Source organism: Phocoena sinus, chromosome 14, assembly GCF_008692025.1.
Source record: "Phocoena sinus isolate mPhoSin1 chromosome 14, mPhoSin1.pri, whole genome shotgun sequence".
NCBI classification, from domain to species: Eukaryota; Metazoa; Chordata; class Mammalia; order Artiodactyla; family Phocoenidae; genus Phocoena; species Phocoena sinus.
Window position 1 is genome coordinate 8228930 of NC_045776.1, and position 26355 is coordinate 8255284.

General features: G+C 36.2%; 1 protein-coding gene across 1 annotated transcript in view; it reads right to left on the reverse strand.

The window, feature by feature from the left end:
- Nucleotides 1-522: 522 nt before the first annotated feature.
- Nucleotides 523-26355, reverse strand: part of CCDC102B (coiled-coil domain containing 102B) — a 184066-nt gene continuing 158233 nt past the window's right edge. The window contains exon 7 of the mRNA XM_032603340.1: nucleotides 523-630. Within this exon, the coding sequence (XP_032459231.1) occupies nucleotides 523-630 (108 nt within the window). The remainder of the gene's footprint in view (nucleotides 631-26355) is intronic.

The following is a 26355-nucleotide window of genomic DNA, read 5'->3' on the forward strand; positions in this document are numbered from 1 at the left end:
TGTCCACTTGTGCCTTGTATGAAGAATTATACCAAATCTGGGGTAAAAACATTTTTCACACAACATGCCACCCTTACCACATAGATTGGGAAGATGTGTTTAATGTCTATCAATTACTTAAACCATTACTTTTTCTTAGGTACAGTGATTCTCTTATCAACTACCCAGCAAACTGTATGGTTTACAACTTCTGTTTTCTTGCAGGTATTATAACCCTTTCAGTTTGTGAAATGTATTCTGAAAGCTCCTTTTGCCTTTCAGAAATTTTACACCTTTAGAACTAGAGTTGCTTTTAAATGATATTTAAATTGTCTTTATCATAACATGTAACATTTATTGGGGGAAAAAACAATAAGAGCCAAGAAGCCCATAAATTTAAGTACTGAGTGCCTGTAAGTTTCTTTTAATATTTCTAGTTAAATATCTATAACATTATTTTTGTTAAGAAAATGAGGGAAAAAGGACATCAAGATTTCCCTATCTAAGATCTCGATCTTGAATTTGACATATTTTGTGAAATAATTACCAGTTTTGTAAGTGCCTGAGTTTAAGTTCCAAGTTTTCATTTCTTTCTTTCTGTTCATCCAAAGATCTCTGGAGCTTATGGATCTGATTCAGGAAATCATCAAGCTGAAAGCAAAATAGAAAATGCCTCAGGTAAGATGATTGAAATAAGAAAATCCTTTTAAAAGCAAGTTTTTTGCATGACACATTCTTTTTTGTATATATACATGAATGTGTAGGAATACTTATTTTTAATTATAGAATTAGTTCATATAGTCAATAATAAAATAAACATCTACATGGAACTTAGAATTTGACAAAATCTTATCTAGGCACTCCTCCCCTGTTTCTAACCTGAGCTCCCCTACCTTATTATTCTCAAGATTTTGAAAATAGTTTTACATATTTGCATGTGTGTATTTAAGTATAGCATATATGTGTGCATATACATATGCTAAGTGTATATATGTACACTTATATAGACACACAAACATAATGGTACAAATAGAAATATTCTTTAAAATGTATTCTTTTAGTTGTTTTTAACTTAAACATTAAAAAAATGGGTATCATGCTCTATGTAATCTTCCAATACTTTCTTTTTTAATTCAACTGCTAAGACTCATCCGTATTGGTGACTCACTGTAGCCTCTTTGTTCTGGTTTACCAGATCGTACTGCATGATGGTGCCATGACAGTACACCACCCTCCTGTCCATAAGTATTAGACTGTTTGCAGGCTTGAGCTGCTCTGAACACTCTTGTGTAGATCTCCTGATGCATTTGTGCAAAGTAGTCTCTGGAGACATACGTAGGAGGAGAATTGCCAAGTTATATTTTTTAATGTTTAATTTTTCAAGATAATGCTAAAATGTCTCCCAAAAATGATTTACTAAGTTACCTCCCAAAGGCAGTTAGATGGGATCCTGTTTGAGCATATCTTCGCCAACACTTGGTGGTGTGAGATATTAAAACTTTTGCCAATCCTTGATCAATAGATTATGGTTGATACCTCTTTATATTTTTATTGGCTCAATGATCTTCTTCTTTTGTTCCTATTCAGGTCTTCTGCTCATTACTCTATTTGGAGCTCTTTCTTTTCTTTTTTATCTGTACATATTTATGTTATAATCTCGATACTAACCCTTTGTTATAAGTGTTCCAAGTTTATAACTTATTTTTTCCATCTTATTTAAGAGCTCTTTGGATGAATAATAGTCATTTTATTAAGCAAAATTTATCAATTATTTTTACAGTTAGGATGTATTTAATGATGCTAAAAAGTACTTCCCTATGCAAAGCTTAGAGAAGTATTAATCTGTATTTTCAACTAAAATTTGTTAAAGTTTTGTATTTGTCATTTAAATCCTAGATCAAGATGGAGTTAATTTTTGTACATGATGTGAGGTAGATCTCCAATTTTATTTTTTCTATATATAAACATTTCAATAGGTGTTTAATTAAGTTGCCAAGTTGTTTAGCCTGAGTGGAAGTTCCATGGGGTGGGTTTAGATAGTTAGTGTCTTCTCTCCCTCACAACAATATCTAGCAACCATATTCCTCCAATTGAATAAACCATATTCCTCCAATTGAATATTTCAAAATCTTGTGGAAATTACCATGCATATGCAGCTTCAAGACAAAAATCTTGCCTCTCCAAACAGACTGCTGAGCTATGGCACTATAGTAAAATAAGGTTAATAATTTCCGTATTTAATAAAACTGTAAGGATAATCAAATCTTCCTCACCTTGTGCAAAGTCAACTTACTGCTAAATATGAAAATGAATCCCAATTCTCTGATCTCTTGGTCAGTGTTATTCAAGTTAAATCATTTTAAACATTGGAAAGAATTAAATAGAGTTGAGTTGGCATTATTATTTTCCAGGAGAAAAAAGCTATTTCTCTTCATACCCTCACCATTCTATAAACCCTTCAGCAATTACTTGTGCCCATGAAGTAAACTTTGTTAAGGTGTATCAAAATTAACTCTCATTCAGACATTTTTAGTATTACACACTTTTTTTGACATCCACAATTCTTAAGTTTATATATACACCTAACAGAATTACTTTTATATACATAATCCAAGTTTACTTTCTTACCATCAAAGTTCTCCCTTATCTAACCTTGTGCAGGTTTTTGTGGACCTCACTTTTCCTAGCTTCTGCTTTATATAGATAAATGTTGAACCAGAAATTTTTTTACAGATATTCTACATGTCTCTAGTTCCAATGTTTCTGCAGTTAATGTAACATGTATTTGTTAATATATTAGGCTCATGTTGGATTTAATCATTATATGGATTTAATCATTATATTTTACATCGTATTCAAATCAAGTGTTGCATATTTTGCTAGATAAATGTTACAAAAATAGTTATTAAAGTACAAACATGTCTGTATATATATTACTTAAAAGCTCTGATAAAATTCAAGTAGGCCAGGCATCCAGACTAATTTTGCTTCTTCAGATACAGTCTTGCATCCAATTTCATTATTTGGGGAGGAATTGGGATGCTCAACGTTCATGCCTCATTAAAGATTAATTTTCTATCAGGATAAAAATTAGAAGAATAAGGTAATAGGCTAATAATGATTGACTTATTATTCTGGAATGTCGGATTATTTCACATTTTCATTTTCTTTCAAATATCTACTTGGAAACAACCCACCTATTTGGCATTACCAAGGGCAGTTCCCAAATCATTTACTTAACAAATGAGAAATGTTATCTTTTTGTACTTTTTCTTCAATTTATAAATTTTCAGCTTTTCTATCACTTGGGATTTTAATATAGGAATACCAATATGGGATATATGGTAACTACTTGGAAAGCTTAATTACAGACAGGTATTTTAAGGAATATTTTGGTACAACTCAGTTTAAGTTGATACTTAAGTTATTTATTATATTTGAAATTGGAATAACTGGAGTAAATAAATTTTGTAATGCATTTTGGAAATGTATGCCAAGTTTTAACATTCATATTTTTAAAAATTCTTGTATTGAAATGTCTGAAAAATAATATCAGACACATAAAAACTCTTTCATTATGTTCATGAAAAAGTCAAACTGACCTGAATGATTACTGAAAGTTTTATGTTTAATTATACTCCGTCACTCTGACAGAACATTCTGCAGACATTAAGATGTTTAATTAGAATTCATAAAGCTATTTTATGATATTTAACTTTGGAAAAAAGGCTCACAATATTGTGAGTGATGCATGACATTTCTTATGTAAAATAACATACAAAGAAAAACCCAAAATGATACAAGATACTGGTGGAAGTGTTATATTTTCTCAATTTGCGTTAAGGATGCTGAAAATGCAATGGAAAATACCCAAGGTGTAATTCAGACCTCACCTTGGAGATTTGGCTAACATCCAATTCTGATCTTATCTCCCCACTTGACGAACCCCTCAAGAGCTCACAGTGCCCAGATGAGCACATAAACCCTCCTCCCATTTTCTCTCTCATATTACCTACCAGGGTAATCCCAGGTTTTCTTTTGTTCTCCAGCAGCCCTGAGCTTTTTGTATTTTTAGCCCACAACAGGGTGGGTTGGGTGGCAGTCATGCTCATTTTCTTTCTTTCCCCAATATCTTTGCTCACATTCTCTCTTCTCTATGCAATGGACTACGACTCTACTCCTAAAATCCTTTAAGGGCTTCCCTGGTGGTGCAGTGGTTGAGAGTCCGCCTGCCGATGCAGGGGACGCGGGTTCGTGTCCCGGTCCGGGAAGATCCCACATGCCGCGGAGCGGCTGGGCCCGTGAGCCATGGCTGCTGAGCCTGCGCGCCCGGAGTCTGTGCTCCGCAACGGGAGAGGCCACAACAGTGAGAGGCCCGCGCACCGCCAAAAAAAAATCCTTTAAAACAGGCTTCTTAAACTTTAACATTCTATGAATCACCTTAGGATCTTGTTAAAATGTTAATAATGACTCAGTGGGTGTCAAGCAGGGTTCATGATTTTTCCACTTCTCAAGCTGCCAGGTGATACTGATGCTGCTGGCCCTTGGAACACACTGAGTAGAGGTCAGTACAATTACCCTGGCCCAAATGATGTAGCTTTTCTTAAATTCTCTGCTGTGGAGCTTAGGCCGGGCTGCAGTGGATGCAGCCACAGAGTCATGGAGTCGGAAGGTCCTGGCAGGTGGAGGGGAAGATAGAACAGATTCTGAGGCAGCTGAAGGAGAGGAATCTGCAGGCCCTACCTGCAGCGAGGCCTGTGGAGAAGAAGGGCATCGGGAGAGTGACCCTTTACTACTGGTGGGACGATACTCCACCCACTCTAGCATTAATCTGGACAAATAGGAAAGGGACCAAGAGAATCTGGATCCTCTCTTAGAGGTCTGTGCTGTTTGGATTGGTGTTGATCCAGTGCCTTCAAAAGTGCCTCTCTTTCCTTACAACCTTTAAGAACAAATAGGACTGGAGTAAAGGCAAAGGTCCATCCTTCCCTAAGAGGGACCCAAGGCCACATGCACTTGTCAAGGTTGATCTGGAACAAAGTAAGTTTTTATTTTCCAATCCCCAGACAAAACGGTGGAGTAGAAGGACCTGAGCTCACTTCCTCTCACAAAAACGCCAATATCACAACTAACTGCTGAATAACCATTGACAACAAAGGACTGGAACCTGCCAGAAGAGATACTCTACTTCTAAAGGCAGAGAAGAAGCCACAATGAGACGGCAGGAGGCGTGCATTCATGATACAAACAAATCCCGTACCCTCCGGGGAGGTGACCCACAAACTGGAAAATAATTATATCACACAGATTCTCCCACAGGAGTGAGAGTTCTGAGCCCCACGTCAGGCTCCCCAGTCTGGGGGTCTAACATCAGAAGGAGGGATAAATTAGGAGGTTGGAATTAACATATACATACTATTATATATAAAATAGGTAATCAACAAGGACCTACTGTATAGCGCAAGGAACTCTACTCAGTACTCTGTAATAACCTATATGGGAAAAGAATCTGAGAAAGAATAGATATATGTATATGCATAACTGAATCACTGCTGTACACCAGAAGCATGTAAGTCAAATATACTCCAATATAAAATTTTTTAAAAGTAAAAAAAATGTTTTTAAGAAACCAAAATCTACCAAATAAAAACTTATTTATTTTCCTCATTCACAGTTATAAATTCTGATATTAAGTAAGGAATGAACTGTTGATGAAGGTCTTGTGACATTTAGTGTATTCTTAGGCATTTAGATTGTGAAAAGCAAATAAAAGCCTCTTCACATTAATAACAAATACTCTGCTATGTCTGTTGTTTACCTTTACCCTTGATCTTAAACTTATCAAACTAAATTATAATAGTCATCGTCTCTCTCTCACAGGCTGTGAGGTTCTTGAAAGTGCTGCAGATACATACACACACACTTTAACTTTCCCTGTTCCCACTTGTGCACCAGATCCCACGCTCGTTCACCTACTCAAGGACACACACAGTTTCATCAATACACGGTGCTGGGACTTCCCTGGCGGCGCAGTGGTTAGAATCCACCTGCTAATGCAGAGGACACAGGTTCGAGCCCTGGTCCAGGAAGATCCCACATGCCGTGGAGCAACTAAGCCCATGTGCCACAACTACTGAGCCTGCGCTCTAGAGCCCACGAGCCACAACTACTGAAGCCCGCACGCCTAGAGCACATGCTCCGCAACGAGAGAAGCCACCGCAACGAGAAGCCCCCGCTCACTGCAATTAGTGAAGAGCCCACGCGCAGCAACAAAGACCCAACACAGCCAAAAATAAATAAATTAAAAAAAAAAATACACGGTGCTCTCATATATCTTCCTGTTTCTTTCTCTACTTGATCCTTCCCATCAGGGGCTTTGCACTGACTGTTCCTTCTGCCTGGAACCTTCTTTCAACAGTTATCTGCATGATTAACTTTCATTAACATTTTCCATGTATTTATTCAAATCTGAGGCCAGACACCATATTTAACATTGCAACCTGCATCCAAAGCAAGAACACCTGTTTTTTTCCAGCAGTCATATGATTTATATATAAATTGTCTCCATCTCTCTCCACTGGAATGCAAATTCCATGCAGAAGGGATATTCATTTTATTCATGTATAGATTTCAAGTGCTTAGAATAGTCTTTGCATGTTTAAAAAAAAAGAATAAATTAATGTTGGGTAGGCTAAAGCAACAGATGCCCTTCCACTTTTGTTAAATATGCCAAGAAAGAAGACCATAATTTGCAAATTCTATATCCATAGTATCCTAAAACATTCATATGCCAGATAAATTCAGTTCAGTACTTACCGTCGAGCACAGAATAATTGCTTTGATCCCATTGCCAATCTGGTAAGGCCCTGGCCAGTCTGGCTGACATCTGGGTAGATTCCCAAAAATTCATGATTCAGGAAAAATGTTTACACCATATATTACAATCTGATCAAACTGGCAGTATAATAAGGTCCAGCTATCGACTAAGACTTGGTAGTATGGAGACAATGACTTCAGCTAAAAAGGACTTGCAATTCCTGGAATATGTTAATCTCCATCATTGAAAAGAAAGGAAAATAAAATGACAAAGGAAAGCCTAGAAAAGGAAAGCCTGTTAGGTGATGCAGACAATAGCACATAAACCCATTTTTATTTTTATTACATACATCCTTACCTAAATCTAGCTGGAAACCATTGATAATCAGTTTTGATACATCTTTCCATTAGCAATTGAGTGGGACCCATGTCACAGAAATTGAAGTGACATGTTTAGCATTGGGTATTCTGGCAACTCTTTCTGGCCAACCTGCTCCAACTCTGCTCTAGGGCATCCACAGTGGGGTGTCTTTATAATCTCTGCAGTTTGGAATTTGATTAAGGTAATGAGGAAAGATGGCACAAATTCAGATAAGTGTCCTGTTCACAAATTCCCTAAACCCAACTTTGTAAGGAATAAGTGGGCATGACAACTTGCTGACTTTAAATAATTAGTACAGACTAATTTTTAATTGGAACTGAAATATTCTGAACCATTCCATTAAGGATTATACCACAATATGCTCTTCACCTAAAAAAGAAAAAATCATTAAAATCAACAGGAACATTTTACTAAAACTTCCTGGTGATCTCTGATGGAAAGTGGTTGCCTTTTGAGAAGTTTGCTAAGTATATAGCATGTGTTACATGAGTATACATATATTTCAATGTAAGAATTAACTTCAAGCTATTAAATATAATATCTTATTGCTACCTATATGGAAATTATTGGATGATTTATATTCAGTGACTCCAGCTAATTCTTACTAAGGTATTCAAAATTAAAATGTGATCTCACTTTAACAGAATACTAAATGTTCTGTAGTCTTGTAATCCATGATAATAGGTGTGATTTGCCAGAATTATTTATCAGTTTCCTTACTGGCCTTCTTTTTAAATACATATGTCACTGAATTTCACAGGCCTTTCATGAAAGGGCATAAATGTAATTGCTGAAATAATTTACTAAACTATAAATTTTCTAATGAGCTAAGGTAACAGTGCAATTATTATATAGGGTTAACGAAAGTACTATATCTCAGCTGAATGACAGAATTAAATTCTTCAGAGCAAAAGGAATAAGTTTGCTTTTAAGTGAATGGTTCAACTGAGTAATTCAATAAAGAATGACACATGGTTCAGATTTGAGAGATTCCCATTTTAAGGAAACTATTCTGGGAAACCTGAAGACAGTTTTCTCTAAGTGGACCTTACAGTGAATGAATGATAAAAATTACATTCCCAGCGATGTGAATCAATTATTTCCCCAAAGGTTTTATTGTCATCTTAGTGACCAAAAAACAAAAACAATCCAGAATAATTTTCCAAGTAGCTGTACTTTAGTGCCAGTATTTCCTTCTCTTTGGGAACACATGTGGTTAAATCTGTGATGAAGCTCAACATTCTTAGCAACAACAAAAGTATGAAAACAGGAACAGAAGAATTACAAGAGAAGAATAAATCTGGAGAACGGACACTTCCTGATTTCAATACTTAACTAAAACTGTAGTCATCAAGACAATGCTTTACTGGCAGAAGGATACACTTTTATTCCATTGACCTAAATGTCTATCAAGAGTCCAGGGTCAGCTGGATTTTGATATGGGTGTCAAGATACTTCAGTGAGGCAAAGAATTATCTTTTCAACAAGTAGTTCCAGGACAATTAGATATCCACAAGCATAATTCTGAATTATGCTCACCTCATTTATAAAAATTAACTCAAAATGAATCATAGACCTAAATATATCTAAAACTATAAAACTCTAAGAAAACATGGGAGTAAATCTTCATGACATTGAAATAGTCAATGTTTTTTGCACAAAACAGCAGAGCACAAGCAACAAAAGAAAAAATAAATTGGACTTGATTAAAATTATCTCTAAAAGTTTTATGCTTCGAATGAAACTATCAGGTTGAAAAGACAATTTATGTAATGAGAGAAAATATTTGCAAATCATGTATTTGAGTAGGGATTTATATCCAGAATATACAAAAAACACAATATTTTTTTAAAAAATGGACAAAGAAGCTGAATAAGTTGTTCCCAAGAAAATATACAAATAGCCAACTAGTACATGAAAACAGGATTAGCATTATCAGTCATTAAGTATTCAAATCAAAACCACAATAAGGTACCACTTCACCTCCACGAGGTTGGCTGTATTAAAAAAGATGAACTCTGACAAGTGGTGGTGAGAATGCAGAGAAATTGGAACCCTCAGACATTGCTTGTGAGAGTGTAAAATGGTACAGCCACTGTGGAAAAGAGTTTGGTGCAAGGCAGAAATAGACACACAGACAACAAACATTTGAACACCAAGGGGAGAAGGGGGGCGTGGGATGAATTGGGAGATTGGGATTGATATATATATACCAATATGTATAAAATAGATAACTAATGAGAACCTGCTATATAGCACAGGGAACTCCACTTCACCGTACAATAGAAACTTACACAACATTGTAAAACAACAATACCCGAAAAAAAAAAAAATGTTAACAGAGTTACCATATGATCCAGCAATCCAAGGGAAATAAAAACATCTACACAAAGCTTGTAAATGAATGTTCATAACAGCATTATTCATAGTAGACAAGGAGTGTAACAACCCAATAACCCAAATAGTCATCAACTGAAAAATGAAGGAAAAATGTGCTATATCCATGCAATGCACTATTATTCGGCCATATAAAGAATGAAGTATTGATCCATGCTACAATATGGATGAACCTTGAAGACACTATACTAAGTGAAAGAAGCCAGTCACAAAAGGCCATAGATTCTATAGATTCTATAGAATATAGAATAGGAGTTACCTATTCTAAAATAGGTAACTCCACAGTGATAGAAAGTAGGCTAGTGATTGCCAAGGGCTGGGGGTATAGGGAGAATGGAGAATGACTGATAATGGGTTTGTGTTTTCCTTTTTGAGATAACGAAAATGTTTTAAACTTAGATTGTAGTAACTGTGGGACAACTCTATTTTACTAGAAACCAATGAATTGAACACTTCTAAAAGTGTATATGAATTAGATCTCAATAAAGACGTTAAAATAAACAATAAGAGTAAATATGGCATACATTTCAGTTGCTATAATATTTATATATTAAGCCAAATCAAAATTAATTCTACGGTATCTACAATAGAATTAAGCCAATTGAATATATCCAAGGATTCCAGAGCTCTTAAGAATGTTATCTTAAATAATAGTATCACTTGAATCTAGAATATTTCATTGCTTTATCTTTATATAATGAACTTTTGAAATATTCAAGAATTGGATGGACTTGATGCCTTAATAAGTCTAACAATTATTGGCATTGCTTTAACATGTATTGACCTAGATAATCTTATGTGACTAGATAATCTTATGTGACTATTTATTTATATACAAAGCATTCTATTAAACAGTTTATTTCAGCTCAGAGCTATTTTCTTTTCTTTTCAATAAATTAAACCAGCATCATGGTCAGTGGGAGCTAAGCTCCTGACATCCTACAATACTGATGATTCTTAATTTATGTCCTGAGAGACTAATACTGAGTATTTGTTCAGGGTACCATAGCAACTGTAGAATCAAAGCTATGATATTATGTGACAAATCTGTAGTTGAGAGAACACTTCAGGATTCCATTGGATCACCTGGGGCAGCAATATTACAAGTGTTTATGGTGTGGTTTCTTGATAAGGGACACTTAATTGGTGTTAATTTTATCCAAATTACAGACAACTATAGGGCATCTATTTCCATAGAGTAGAAAAGTCTCATCAAGATGTGTGAGAAAACACTAAGTGTATTTAATTTGTAACTGGTATCTCACAAAGGTTTTGATATTGATCTTTATTAAAACGGACTTCAAGTTGCATTCACCTAACCAATATGCTAAAGTGTTTGCGCAGAGAATAATAATATCTTGTCTAACATCAAAGGAAGACAAAACATTGTCAAATAATATTAATTTTCGTGACAACAGCACTTGTATTTGATCAGCACCATGATGTATATATTTCCCACTTTCCTCTTTGAGAATCTGAATAGTAGAGAACACTAATAACGTACCCAGGGAAAAAACAATCCTTCCTTCCCTGTTTTATTTTACTCAATTAACACACAACAGATGTCTGCTTTCAGAAGGAAGCTTTGTAAGAGCACTGGGCTATGTGCCTCTTTGCCTTTGGATACTGGAGTGAATTCCAGCATCATGAAACTTAATGAAAGAAATGAAATTGCCATTTTTGTCCCAAGTTTTAATCTTGTATCACAGGTCTTGAATCACCAGGCTTAATCTCCAACTAATGTTGAACATGGGTATAAAAATACTGTTACTCCTCGTTATTTTAACCAAAAGAAAAGGAAATTGCAGACACATCAGTTACAGAAATGCAAAGATGAAATGTGATTAGAATTGTAAAACTCTTAGAGGAATGTAAACATTAAGAACAAGAATATTCAGTACGAAACTACTCAATTTTACTTATTATAACAGGGTTTGGAAACTCTTCCTCATGGCTCTGTACTCTAGCAATTCAGCCTAGGTATGAAGACAGTGCCTGGCACCCTATAGGCCATCTACACAGGTGACAACCTGCTAGTGAGTCAGAAAGACCTGTTTCTACAAATATGTGGTGAAACCTTTATAAAACATAGAAAACGGAAATCTTACTAAAAGCCACATGACTTGTATCTAAAAAACCACAAAGAAAAACAAGTTAGAAACTAATAGAATATTTAAAAACCAGTAATTACTCTTAATTGATTACAGCTAAGGCTCAAGCTCTTATTAAAACAAGAATTAGATAGCCAAAATTAGAAAGAGATACAATGTTATTTCAAAATAAAATTCATGAAAGGAATAACTAGAAAAGAAAGTCTTCAAAAATATGTTTCATAAATAAGCAGACTACAAAAATACGTAAGATATGTATGTTAAGAGAAAGGGAAACAAGTGATATTTTTTGATTGATAAATCAAAGGACTAGTGCTTAATTTCCCACAGAGGATAGGGAAGACATCATAGTCTAATAGTCAGCTTTTATTCAGAAGAGAACCTTTAAGTGTTTGAAAAGGACTATAATGATAAAAGGGATAATTATAATGATAAAAGGAAGAAATGTTTTCCTCTATCATACAAATATCTTTCCAGATTACAATTTTCCAAAATGACAGAACATATGGAGTGGAAGTTACTTACCCTGCAACTTCTCCATGAATGAAACTGTTTTCACTTATAGGCACCTAACTGCATTTATATGGGTTGCTTTCCTGGGGTGGAAAGTTAAGACGGAACAAAATCCTTCTTTAACTGAATAAGATTCAAATAGAAAACTTTATAATTAAAATATTATACTCTTCCTTTAAAGAGAAGATGCAAACTGACTTGGGAATGAACTTCTGCATACATAATCTATAAACGTGGTTATCGGCCACTTCTAATGGAAGTTTCAAAGAACTACAAGAGATTCCAAAAGTGCAATGTTTCTAAAAATGTTTCTGAAACAGAAATGGACACCTCATTATTTGTTGAATTATATTTAAGCTTCTGAGTTCCAAACTTCTGCAACTGTCTATTATAACCTTGGTTATTTTGTAACTGAACCAACAGCCGTATCATTCCAGAAATCTCTTCACCAAGAAACTTTGATTAATTTCCTCTGAATAATTTTGATGACTGTTATCTAAAATAATCTACGGTTATAGCAGTAGCTGGATAGCTTAATATAAGAAAAAAGTTAATGACACAGTAGGATAAGTGTTTTAAAATACAGAAAAATATTTAAGTATTTTGTTTTACATATTTCCTAGTAGAAAATGTTTATGATCAACTTAGCTTAAGAGTGATAGGGAAAACTCTTTTAAATAACAGCAAGGAATAAGTAAATGGAAATGTAGTCATGATTTACAAAATTTATACAGTATTGAAATATGAAGAAAATATTTCTTCCCCTAAACAGTAAGTAGAATAAAGCTGGCACACTTTAATTGCAATGCATCACTGCCATCATAGCCTTAGTAATATTACTAAAGTCAAAGGAGACTTAGTGCTGATGGAATAAAGATGGAAAACAGATATGTAGAGCACATATCTTAAAACAGAATTTTAATTCTGTACATATGAAAACCAATGAGACGGTAGTAAGCATTCTTTCACTAGAGTAACGTTCAGATTCCAAAATTTCAAAATATTTCCTTGCACCTTTCTTTGAACATAATCACTGCCCACCATCTGAGTCACTAGAACCAACTGTAAAGAGATTTACCTGCCATTTATTTTGTACTATCAAAACAAAGTCAATATAGTAAAAAGGGTGAAACACATCTTTAAGTTATTATGAAAGCAGTTTTGACCTCACAGACCTCCAGAAAAATTGTCTAGGACCTTCAGAGTTGAGAACTGCTGGTTTAAAGCACGTTTTCCCAATGAACTACTTTCTAAGTTGGATGAGTTCAACCGTGATTGGTTTACTTTGCATTTGGCTAGAAGTTTCTAGAAACAGTATGAAAAATATTCTCAAATATCTGACTCAAACCTCCTTGTGTATAGGTTATATATATATAAATGAGGAAGCACATTATCCAACCTGATGGAGAATGGCGGCTTCTCATATTTAGAATAGCACACAGCAACACATGCTTTTAAAGTTACCAGCCTGGAATGCTGCTGTCCAGTTCATCTAAGAATATGTGTAAATAATGGAGATTGCTTCCACTAATAGTGTGCAAGTTCTAGCACGTTTAGCCTCCTGATAAAGAACTATGAGGTAAGCAGGTAAATGAAAGCAAACCGACATGCCCTGAATGCATATAAATTAATGAAGTGGGAAATGTACTGGAAAAATTCCGGAATGCTATTGGTCATCCAACAAGGTATTTACTGCCTTTTTTTTTCCCTCAACACGTCAATTTTGCCCGTCATACCTAGGTCATCACGTGAATACATCTCATGTAGATAGGCCAACGTAAGACTTTCTACAGCTACTTCGTGAAATAAAGATCACGCAACTCCTTGGACTTCCAATTTTTCCTCAGTTTGGATAAACATAAACTGATTTAGCTATTAATACCTACATTAAAATGACAATAGATATTTTATGTAATAGAGACCTCTAGTTTTAAAAATAAACTGTAAACATCAAAGAAATGTTGCATTAGCTAAAGACTACAATTCAGAATGTCCTGGGCTATTTGTTTACTTTTAGTTATTCAGGGAATTTTGTGAAAAATTGACATCACTGTAGGACACCACTATAATTACTGCACTTGCATAAAAGACAGCCCTTCTCCTAAATTTAGGAAGGCAATTATATTTCTCCTTTTGAAGACACTGTATTTAAACTGAGGGTTTTTTCCAAAGAAGACCATATTCTGCTAATGGACAATATGCTATGAAGTATTTAATTTTGTTTACTTAGTAATTAAAAGGAAATGCAGTTTGTTCAGTAGTATAGATACTGAAGGTAAATGTTATACCACTAGAAACGTTTAACTGACTGCAGACTTAATAGACTTTTAGCATGTAAGATTTTTAGGGATTTTAATAGACTTTATTTTCTAGAGCAGTTTTAGATTTACATAAAAATTGAGAGGAAAGTAAAGAGTCCTCATGTAGTCCCTATGCCTGCCCCACACACATCCCCACCCCGGTTTCCCGTTATTAACATCTTGCATTAGTGTCGAACAGACAAAAGATAATGTCATCTTGAGCAAGGCTGGCAGTCATGAGGGTGGTGATAGGTGGTCATTTTGTGATATGTTAGGAATACAGGACTTAAAGAATGTGAGGACTGATTTAATATGGAATAAGTGAGAAAGAGAGGAATTAAAAATGATTAATTGTTTTGCCTGAGTAATGGAACAGCTAGAGAAGTGGGTTTAAAGATATAAAGTTGAGAGTTGTCAGCATATAGATGGCATCTAAAGCCACGAGGTTTGAAGATATCACCTTTCGGATGCGCAGGCTCAGCGGCCATGACTCACGGGCCCAGCTGCTCCACCGCATGTAGGATCTTCCCAGACCGGGGCACGAACCCGCAATCCCTGCACCAACAGGCGGACGCTCAACCGCTGCACCACCAGGGAAGCCCTGAAGATATCACCTTTGGAGCGAGTGTAGGTAGGCACAGAATAAATGAAAGGATAAGACACTCACACATATAGAACTGAAGACATGAAGAGAAATCAAGATTGAGATCAAGAAGGGCAGAAGAAGGTGAAACCCCCAAAAAACACTGATTTTTCTAGACGCCCAGAGAGTACGTTACTTTAAGAATGGGACTGACTGTGTCAAATTATTATGACAGTTTGAGAAAGATGAAGCCCAAGAATGGAGCACTGGCTTTAAAAGTATGGAGCACATTTGTGGCCTTGAGGACTTTTCCATTGGTAAAGAGGCAGTGGTCAGAAGTATCACTGCTGTGATTAGAAACAGAATGAAGGTTGTGAAGATAAGAAGTTAATATATTTCTTTCAGGTTTTTTTTTTTTTTTTTTACTGTAAAGAGAGTTTAATAATAGCAAAAATGGAACGTGTACTTAAATGAAGTCAGTTCATTTACAATACTTTATATATAAAATATTTAAATATACATGTATGTGTATATACACATGAATATATATATATATACTTGTGTATGTTTTTTTGTTTGTTTGTTTTTGCTGTACTCGGGCCTCTCACTGCTGTGGCCTCTCTCGTTGCAGAGCACAGGCTCCGGATGCGCAGGCTCAGCGGCCATGGCTCACGGGCCCAGCCGCTCCGCGGCATGTGGGATCTTCCCAGACCAGGGCACGAACCCATGTCCCCTGCATCGGCAGGCGGACACGCAACCACTGCGCCACCAGGGAAGCCCCTCGTGTATGTTTTATATATACAGGCTGACCACAGATAGGAACTGAGAAATTTCATCCATAGGATCAGATATGTAAGCAGAATATAATGGTTCCAACTGATATAGCTAATTTGGTAGATGTGATGGTGAGAAGTGTGTAAATATTCTGTATTCCACATTCCTGTTTCTTTTTGTTTCTCAGTAAATTCAGAAGAAAGATTATCATCTGAGAGTATGGAGGAGTGAGGAGGGATTAGAATAGAGATAGGAAGTGAAACAGTCATTTAGAAAAGTTAATGCTGGAATGCTAAGATGCTACTTGAGACTAGTGATCATGAATATAAACCAAGACCTGTTACCACAGCACTAGGTTCTTTAGTGCCACATGCACAGCGGATGAAGCAGAAGCTTGCATTTAATGATGAAGCAGAGCTTGAGCTTTGCAAGTGAATGTCTACAAAGGATATGGGGGCAAGGAAATTAAGGTATATGCAGTGAAGGGATTATAATGTAGAGACATCACATTTATGGACAAGGAGTGAAATCAGAAACGGAAGTGGATAAGTGACAGTGAAAAAGCAGTATCATCAATAGATTATATGCCCCAGGGGGTTGAAGTTTTGTAGTACTTGGTACTGAAGAAAGTAAACTGGAAAGATAAGAGTATGTTTGGAGAGTTCGAGACCCTGAAGAAAGTCTAGTAATTGGTGAAGATAATATCTGCAATGTGACCTTGGGAGTAGGTTGGTAAAGTCGAGTGAAGGACAAGATAATTGGAAAAGAAGAATTTGAGGAACTGAGAGTGCAAAGTGCTGAAAGTTTTCATTTGGGATACTGTACTCAGTAATAGAGTCCAAAAGAATAGAGGAGTGACATTGCCAAGATGGTGACAGAGGTTGTTTTTGACTTCACTCCCCATCACAGGAAGAACAACTAGCAACTACTCATGGACAAGGCATCACTGGGAGGATCCTAGAACACAGGAAGGAGGCTGAGGCAGTCGCCTGCACCCCAGAGACCAAGACAGACTGAGGGGGAAGGTGAGAGGAACGGCTACACACTGACTGCATTGCCCCTCCCCCAGGCTGGGGCAGCACCAAGATCCTGTCACCTGGGACCCTGATTGAATCACTACAGTCTTCTCCTTCAGAACAAGAGTTCTTCCTTAGAACTGCATCCGAATGACTGCAAGTGCATTTTATGAGGGATGCTGATGACCGTACAATACACCACCTTCAAAGACTACCCCTGGCTTCTTCAGAATCATGCCTACAACACCCATTTTGGATTTCTCTGATGTAGACTCTCTACCAAAAGGGTTTCAATCTAGAGTTGACATCCTGGCTCTGGCTTCCCTGCATCCCAGCCTCTAGAGCAAGTTCTGGATCTCAACTCCCTTACTCTGCTCTACCCTTCTACTGTTAATGGAGTCCTGTCCCATTGTATTCTGAAATACGATTATCACCTCTGGAACATACAACTCAGTCATTCAATGCACTAATTTAACTCTCAAAAAGTGATTGCTTCCAATCAAATGTGCAATTACCGAGAAGTGACACAACTATACTTTTCGCTTTCTTAAACGAATCAGGTAAATACTTGAAACAAACAACAACAACAACACAAAAAAGCCCACCAGAAGCTGGTGGGTTTTTTTAATCTATAACTTTAACCAAAAGTAAAACATTTTCTGCTAATTAAAGCAATAATATGTGAAGATATAGTAAGAACATAAATCTTAAACCTTTAGATGACTATAACCGTTTGTTGAATATTTCTTCATAATTTGTGCCAACATAAATTTTAGTCTTGCATTTATACTCATTGAGTGTGAAATTCATCAAATTACAAATTTAAATATGTCTAATTGTGTGCAGCTTCTATTTTGTCATCTGATTTTCCAACTCCAGCAGAACCACACAAATGAATAGTTATAGATCTTGCATATATATCTTTTTAAACATCAAAAGTTCTTAATTTATTATAGCATGAAGGGAAAATGACTCATAAGAAATTCATAGCCTTAGAGTTCTGAGTGTTTAAATACAAGTAGTCATACCTTTTTTAATAATTCCAGTTGAGCAACACTAAGAAAAATTTAAGTTTTCATATTAGTTAGGTAACTGAAATGTCTTGTAATAAATGACCTACCTGACAAATCTTTAAAAAAGACGGAAGTTCAAATATCATGATTATTATTTTAGAAAGTTAAAAAGCATGTAAACCTAAAAGTATAATTCCACTCTTGACATTATTTTTACAACACAATATTAATACCCTAAATATGTCACTCTTTCTCATTATATATTCCATATAAGAAAATTTTGAGAAAGATTTTTATTTCCTTTGACACAATAAAATGTCCCTTGTTTTATTTTTATCTTACTGGAACATTATTTGAAATGCTTTACCATTAAGCTCAATTATGGTTTTTTTCATGAAAAGAATATTCCAATTAGAGCAGAAAAAAAATACTTGTCCCTGAATATTCTCTTTGGAATGACCCACCAGAAACTTAAAACACTAATCTTTTTTTTTTTTTTTTTTTTGCGGTACGCGGGCCTCTTACTGTTGTGGCCTCTCCCATTGCGGAGCACAGGCTCCGGACGCGCAGGCTCAGCGGCCATGGCTCACGGGCCCAGCCACTCCGCGGCATAGTGGGATCTTTCCGGACCGGGGCACGAACCCGTGTCCCCTGCATCGGCAGGCGGACTCCCAACCACTGCACCACCAGGGAAGCCCTAGACAGCAAATTCTTTCAGACAGTAAGTGGAGTTCAAAGGTTCTTCCTGAGTCTTATGGGCCTTGATTATTTTCAGCTCAAAATAATCCACATGCCAGAGTGGCACATTCTAGGGTGGCCTGTTTTGAACTCCATCAGAGACAATTTAGGTGGTTGGTAAAGTGAAGGAAGAGCAAGATCATGAAGAATGATTGCAGGAAATGGTACACTTCAAATTATCCACAGAAAGTGGAGCAAAATTATTAGAAGGATTTAAATTAGCTGCATACATGTACAAGGATGCAAGACCTCTGTTCGTGTTGTAGTGCTATGATGTCTTGACTTTAGGGGCACCTGAGACCACTCTACTGATGCTGGCCCAGTTAGAGGCACAGACTGTGCTGGTCCTTGCCCATATATTCCGGTTGGGGTGTCAGACAACAAATAATTAAACGCATAATTACAAATAGCCCTTAAGCACTGGAAGGAAAAGAAACATGGCCCCCTGTTTCCGCTGCATCCTGTAAAAACCACCATTTTGACATTTATTTTGCTATATATAACTTCAGACATTTACGTTGGACTATCCCCAGCCACACTGTAAACCTCTTCTTAGGAAGAACTCACTCAAGTATATGCTAACATCTAACACAGAGGTTAGGAAGTAATTAATATTAAATGAACTGGGCTGGTTTTTTACAGTTCAGTTCAGATCCTGGGTCTGTGGTTACCGCTTGTGTCCCCATGTGAACCTGAAGCCGGCCTCTTTATTATTATTTTTTTTAATCTTAACCTGAAACACTTACCAGATCTTTTCCTTAGATAAATGTGAATTTCAGTCTATCGCTATTCTCACAATCTTAAAATTAGCAGGGTGTAAATTAATGAGATTTCACCAAAATATATTTCGGGCTGGGAAAGAATTCCTGTGTCCTTCCAAATAAAGGCTTGCTTAAAAAAATCAGCTGTTAATTTAAATAATTAATGTTCTGTAGGTTTAAACAGTGTCTCTCACATTCATCATTGCTGATGATATCAGACTTTTGAAAAGATTCACCTTTTTGACACCAGAAGCATTAACATGCGAGGCCAGAATTAGCTAAGCAGTAATGAGGTGATAATTGCTAAGTGTGAAGCCACACAGACAATGCATTTAGAAAAACACCAGCACTTTGAGAGTGAACTTACAGTGCTCAATAGTACCTATTCTTTCCGTCTGTTTAAGTGATTTTTTATCTTTTGAATTTCAAAACTAGAAGACATCAATTTGTTTTGCAAATTACAATGCTACAGGTAGACTACAATGGACTAAGCCTCACTTCCGTAGCAAGCCATTTCATTTATGCCCTACTAGTAAAATCTGTTACAGTAAACACATGTGTTCAGTGGGGACCAAAGTTATGAATTTGAGTCTCAATGGTGGCAGTCTTTTCTCATTAGACCAGTGGTTCTGATATTTCACTAGACATTAGAATCATTTGAGAAGCTTTTAAAAAATACTCATACACAGGCTCCACCCATAAAAATTGACTCGGCTAGTGGAGATGAGGCTTGAGTATTAGTATTTTTACAACTCAATCAAAAGATGCTCAGAAGATCTAAATAGACATTTCTCCAAAGACATAGAGATGGCCAAAAGACACATGAAAAGATCCTCAACATTACTAATTATTAGAGAAATGCTAATCAAAACTACAATGAGATATCACCTCACACCAGTCAGAATGGCCATCATCAAAGTCTATAAACAATAAGTGCTGGAGAGGGTGTGGAGAAAAGGGAACCCTCCTACACAGTTGGTGGGAATGTAAATTGGTACAACCACTATGGAGAACAGTATGGAGGTTCCTTAAAAAACTAAGACTAGAGCTACCATATGATCCAGCAATCCCACTCCTGGGCATATATCCAGAGAAAAAACATTGTTCAAAAGAATACATGCACCCCAATGTTTACTGCAGTGCTATTTACAATAGCCAAGACACGGAAGACCTAAATGTCCATTGACAGATGAATGGATAAAGAAGATGTGGTATATTTATACACTGGAATATTACTCAGCCATTAAAATGAATGAAATAATGCCATTGGCAGCAACATGTATGGACCTAGAAATTATCATACTAAGTGAAGTCAGACCGACAAAGACAAATATATGCAGAATCTAAAAAAAGTATGCAAATGAACTTATTTACAAAACAGAAACAGATTCACAGCCTCAGAAAACAAACTTATGGTTACCAAAGGGGAAAGGTTGGGGGGAGGGATAAATTGGGGGTTTGGGATTGACATATACACACCACTGTATTTAAAATAGATAACCAACAAGGACCTACTGTTTCTCATAGGGAACTCTGTTCAATATTATGTAACAACCTAAATGGGAAAAGAATTTGAAAAAGAATAGATACATGTATATGTATAACTGGATCACTTTGCTGTACACTGGAAACTAACACAACATTGTTATTCAACTATACTCCAATATAAAATAAAATTTTTTTTTTAATATCTAAAAAAAAAAAATACTCCAAAAGGTATTTATTGCACAGATTAGAAAATCATATTAGACTTTGATCTTTACACTGGAAATATATTTTATCTATAGCTATATTTGACTTACAATTGTGCTGAGCACTTATATCAAATTTGTTTTATGAAAAAAATCCACGAATTTCTGAAAGCAGGAATGTCATCTAAAAGTTAGGTGAGGGACTTCCCTGGTGGCGCGGTGGTTAAGACTCCAAGCTCCCAATGCAGGGGGCCCGGGTTCAATCCCTTGCCAGGGAACTAGATCCCACATGCGTGCCACAACTAAGGAGACGGGGAGCCATAACTAAGGAGCTCGCCAGCCGCAACTAAGACCTGGTGCAACCAAATAAATAAATAAAAATTAAAAAAAAAAAAAAAAAAAAAAGTTAGGTGATTCTTCTTCCCTCACCATAGGACTTTTATTTGTCGATTACTATAGGCTAACTCTCGCCCTCTGCTGCTTGGTTTGTGAATTGTAGGCATCTAGGGGCTAAGAACTACTTGAGCCCTGATTTACATCTTTTTTAACACAACATAGTCACTAAGTATTTTTAAAGTCCTCTTACTATTAGAATCTATTACTAAAATATAAATAGAGAAAATAAGAGTAAGTATTGAGCTACAGTAAGGGAAAAGAATTTAACAAAAAGAAGAAACTGAAATTGAGAGTAAATCCAATTAACAACTCAGCAAACTGAGTGATTAAACTCTTAGCTTTATAAACAAATAATTTGAGATTTAACTTACTTTTGCATCAGTTACGATGCAGCTAAGATTTTGCATAATAGCCAACGTTTCCACAATTTGACCTATCGCTGAGAAGCAAAGAAAATTAGTAATTCTGAATATATCAAGAGTCATATTATATTCATATCCTTTAAGCCCAATAATTCCACTTAGAAAACTTTTTTTTCCAATGGGGAAAAAAGGTCTGTACAGTTGAATTTGAACAGCTTAGAAGTTAATCATCCTATAACTTAGAGTTGGCCCTACATGTGTGTGGATTCAACCAACCACGAACTGGGTTTTAAAAGTAGTATTTACTATCAAAAAATCTTCTTATTCAGTGGACCCACAGAGTTCAAACCTATGTTGTTCAAGGGTCAACTGTACATGAAAGTAGTCATGGTACAGTTATGTTGAGAAAAAAAATCCAAACAACCTTCAGTAAAGGAGGCTTGGTTGATTAAATAAATTTATATCCAAGGAAATAAGTATTATCCCACCCCTTGAAATACCAAGTATGGAAACTACATAGCAGCAGGAAAACTGATTATGGTAACTGGTAAAGCAGAGTATATTATTTCAAATGATGACTCCAATTCTGCATAAAATTGCCTAGGCATTAGAAGTTAATATACACTGAAGTAATATGATACGATGGTGTTAGGATAGTTGATTTTTAAAAAATTTTTCCTTCTTTATATGATATGATATTGTTTTACAAAATTTAAAATATTCCTTGGCAAGCCTTATCTCATTCAGTCCTTCCGTCTTCTTGATACTAGTACGGTGTGGAGCACCCATGTGTCTTAGTAATTGTTTATATTATACTCCTTGCTTCTTAGGTACTATCTGTCCTGTCTCTACCAACTTTGGTTATTGCATCATTATATTATTCATTAGACTGTTTTTCCCACCATATTTATTAAAGTGGTAAGTTATTTTGGTATCTTAATGTGGATATATATGTAATTAGTTCTGCAATTCAATAATGAACTCTCAATTAAAATTTGCCATCACATAATGGCTTCAATGAAATGATGAGAAAAGAATGTTTGACTTCTAACACATACACATCAATTTAGAATTTTTTTTTTTTAGTAAGTTTGTTTAAAGAAAAGCAACTCATCCAAAATGAATTTTTTAATTTTCTCATTTCTTTAATCAGACCCTGGGTTTTCTCTTAAGGGCCCCCAAGTGTCTATTTCTCTTTTCAGTATAGAGGATTAATATCTCATTTTCATTTATTTAAAATTTGTTGACTTGTGGGAGTTGGGAACTTTGTATTTGACAGTTCCAATTAAACATTAATTTCAACTAATTGCAATTTGAAGAATGTGTTACTATGAAATTAAAAAACTCAGCAGTGAAACTGACAGAATTTCCTTTGCTTCTCTATGATAAGTCAAATTATAGTAATGCTGACTGCTATCTAATGCAAAATCTTATTTCCATGAGAAATATTTTCATTCCCAGCCACCAGAAAGCATATGACCTTTAATCAAAGAAAAACTGAAGACTGACAACTGCAATTAAATAATCCAGATTACAATACCCATATGAGTTGACCGTGCTTTGGATCAGTCCTCTCCGGTGATCAACTGATTGGATGGAGAGGTGCAGAACACTGAACTATTTTATGTTTTGAACATATATTTCAATGCATCTATTTTTAAGCTTCAGATATGAAATATGTCCAAATACTTATCCATATGGAATTATAGTTCCAAAAGGTTCTATTTCAAATCTGCACAAATTCCATTCGCCAAAGACCTCACAGGACCATGCCCACCATTTATGCTTGGGAACTATATTCCTCCCACAGATGGGGCAACAAATACTAAAATACACACACATACCCTTTCACTCATTCCTGCTCTCACATACAATACAACACAGCCCATCTTCCTGGTCACAAATGTTTGTTTTCCTTCCTTCAGCATTCAAAAATTTTCACCCTTTCTCCAAGAGAAATTACCCAAGCAACCTTCCAATCACAACCTTGATCTCAAAGTCAAAGATCTCATATCTATGTCAGATCTCAATACACCTTCTCTTGCTCCAGAATCTACGTACTCAAAAGTAATCTATACTCTCCTCCCTCACCCACCCAATATACTATAGTGAAACTAGGACAGGAAAACTGCAATAAAAACTTCCATGTAGAAAAGAAAATCGAAAATATTTATGAAATCTAACTTTGCAGATGTTTCAAGGAGCTCCTGTTCTGCTCATGGGGAATGCTCCTTTATCCGGCCTGCGTTCTCCTCCCTGATAATAGCTGCCTAGTCTGTAGTTCTCCATGGTCTTTGTTCTCTAGGTGGTTCTTTTGCATTATTCACCATGTCCTTATTTGAATAAGGCTCTGGACGTTACTCCTTCTCAGGTGTGGACAGCATGCCCAGCCAGCTCCTTGTCCGAGAAGTTTGGAGGAATGAAGAGTTCTTTCAAATCCTGATAAATCAGTCTATTTTATCCCAGGCTGGAAGCTCATTTGCCAGTGTATCTTTCACAAAAACAAGTCCTTTTTTCTTTTGATTCCAGCAAATACCACAGGTCAGTTGTCCCATCTGCAGTTCTCTGGGAGACATTCTATTGTCTCTGAGCTACCTGCAGTTGCCTTGAATCTGTGGGATGTTCTGAGAGAAGCACAATCTCATTCTCTTCTCCCTGTGCCATTTTGTTCAGCTTCAAGGATTTATACAAAATGACATTAATTAAGAGCTTTTAGCAACAGGCTTGAAGGCCACACTGTTGAATTGGTTCTTGCCTAAGCTTAACCTTAATTGATGTTCGTTGTTCCAAGCCATCCTCAGTTTTATGTATTACCATTTGCAAATGAAAATCAGACCCTGGCAGTCACAGAACTACTTAAATTTCTGTATTATCTTACATATCTTTTTGAAAATTCGACAAGTCTTTTCTGAGTTCATCTCTCTTTTAGGCACTTGTCAAACACACCAATAGCAAGCAAGAAATACTAGCTACATACCTATTCATCTAAAAACCACAGCTCATTCTGTCCATCATCAGCTTTCCAAGGTATTATAGGATATAATGTACCAAACCTTTCAAGACTCCATAAAATGCGTTGCCATCATTCTAACCTCCAATAAGTTTTCTCACCACCTACTTCTGGCACTGGAGTCAATGTAATATAAGCTGACCATACCAGTCAGCTTTAGCTAAGTTTTCCTATAGCAACAAACAAATCCAAAATGTCAGTGGCTTATCACAACAAATATTGATTTTTTTTTTACCCATGTGGATCCATTTGGTCAGCAAAGCTGTGCTCCATATCCTTTCCACTTCAGAATTCGCGCTGAGAGGATGATGTCTACTTTGCACCTGCTGGCCTCATGACACGAGACAAGGCAGAAAAGACACATGGGAAAAGAGGCACGGCAGAGCCCTGTTTGGGCTCATAAAGCCCCTGATGGTAAGTGGCACACGGAGCTTCTGCTCGTCAGGCAAAGCAAATGTCACATGCGCCAAGCCTGATGTTGATGATGTGAGAAGAATGATTCTCCTACAGGGAGGGGCAACGAACAGAATCCTTCTTAAAACCACAGCCGTTTTTAAAATTACATGATTAGATGGCTGTATCAGATTTTTGGGAACTAGTACTTCATTAGCCCTGGAAAACTGTGTATTATCACAATTTCCTTGCTGATGACTCAGCCCCAAGCAATTTCTTAAAGCCTATATTGGCAAACACAAAGGTTATTTACCACCACTTGCAACAAATGCTTTTATATCAAAACTATTCACAAGAATAATGGCTATGATGAAAATAAAAACCCAAAACCACTCTACATTCCACTCCTGAATTACTCTTCCACAGTCCAGCCTCACTACCCACGCACACCATTAAAAACTACATATATGTCTTCATAAAAAGAGACATCAAGGATGAAATGCCCACGGACAAGTCAGCCCTAGTAAGATCGGGGATGATGTATGAGCCTCACTGGTCCACTCATTCTATTTTCATGTGATGTTATTAGATTAGAAAATCTGGTGTGCTTGACTGGAGTAGTTTTGATGAAAAATTAAATCTTAAAATGTGGACTGTGTTCTGTTACTGAATTACCCCTTGGAAAAACAATTCCGTTTTCTTTTTTAAATTTCCAACTGTTTGGCATTATCTGCAAACAGTCTCTCTGACCAGGGAAGTAATTATTTTTGCCTCAAAAGTTGTCCGCTAGAAGCAGATGCCGTGCCTGGAACCCCATCTGAAGTACTTGCCACCATGGGGTGGCGGACGCTATCACACTGACAGTGGAGACCGCTTCTTTCTTGTCTGTAACTGCAGCTGAAATCACACCTCCCTGTTGCAGGTGTACTGTCAAGGTATCCCATTCTTAAACATGCCATAAACCATTAGCAAGTTGACCTTTCACGACAAAACAAGATGCCTACATTCTTTAAACATCAGAGAGCGCTGGGGAGAATGTATATATCATAACATGTAATCACAACATACATCATGTTTCTATAATATATAGAATTAAAGCTTAAAACTTAAAACACCAAGT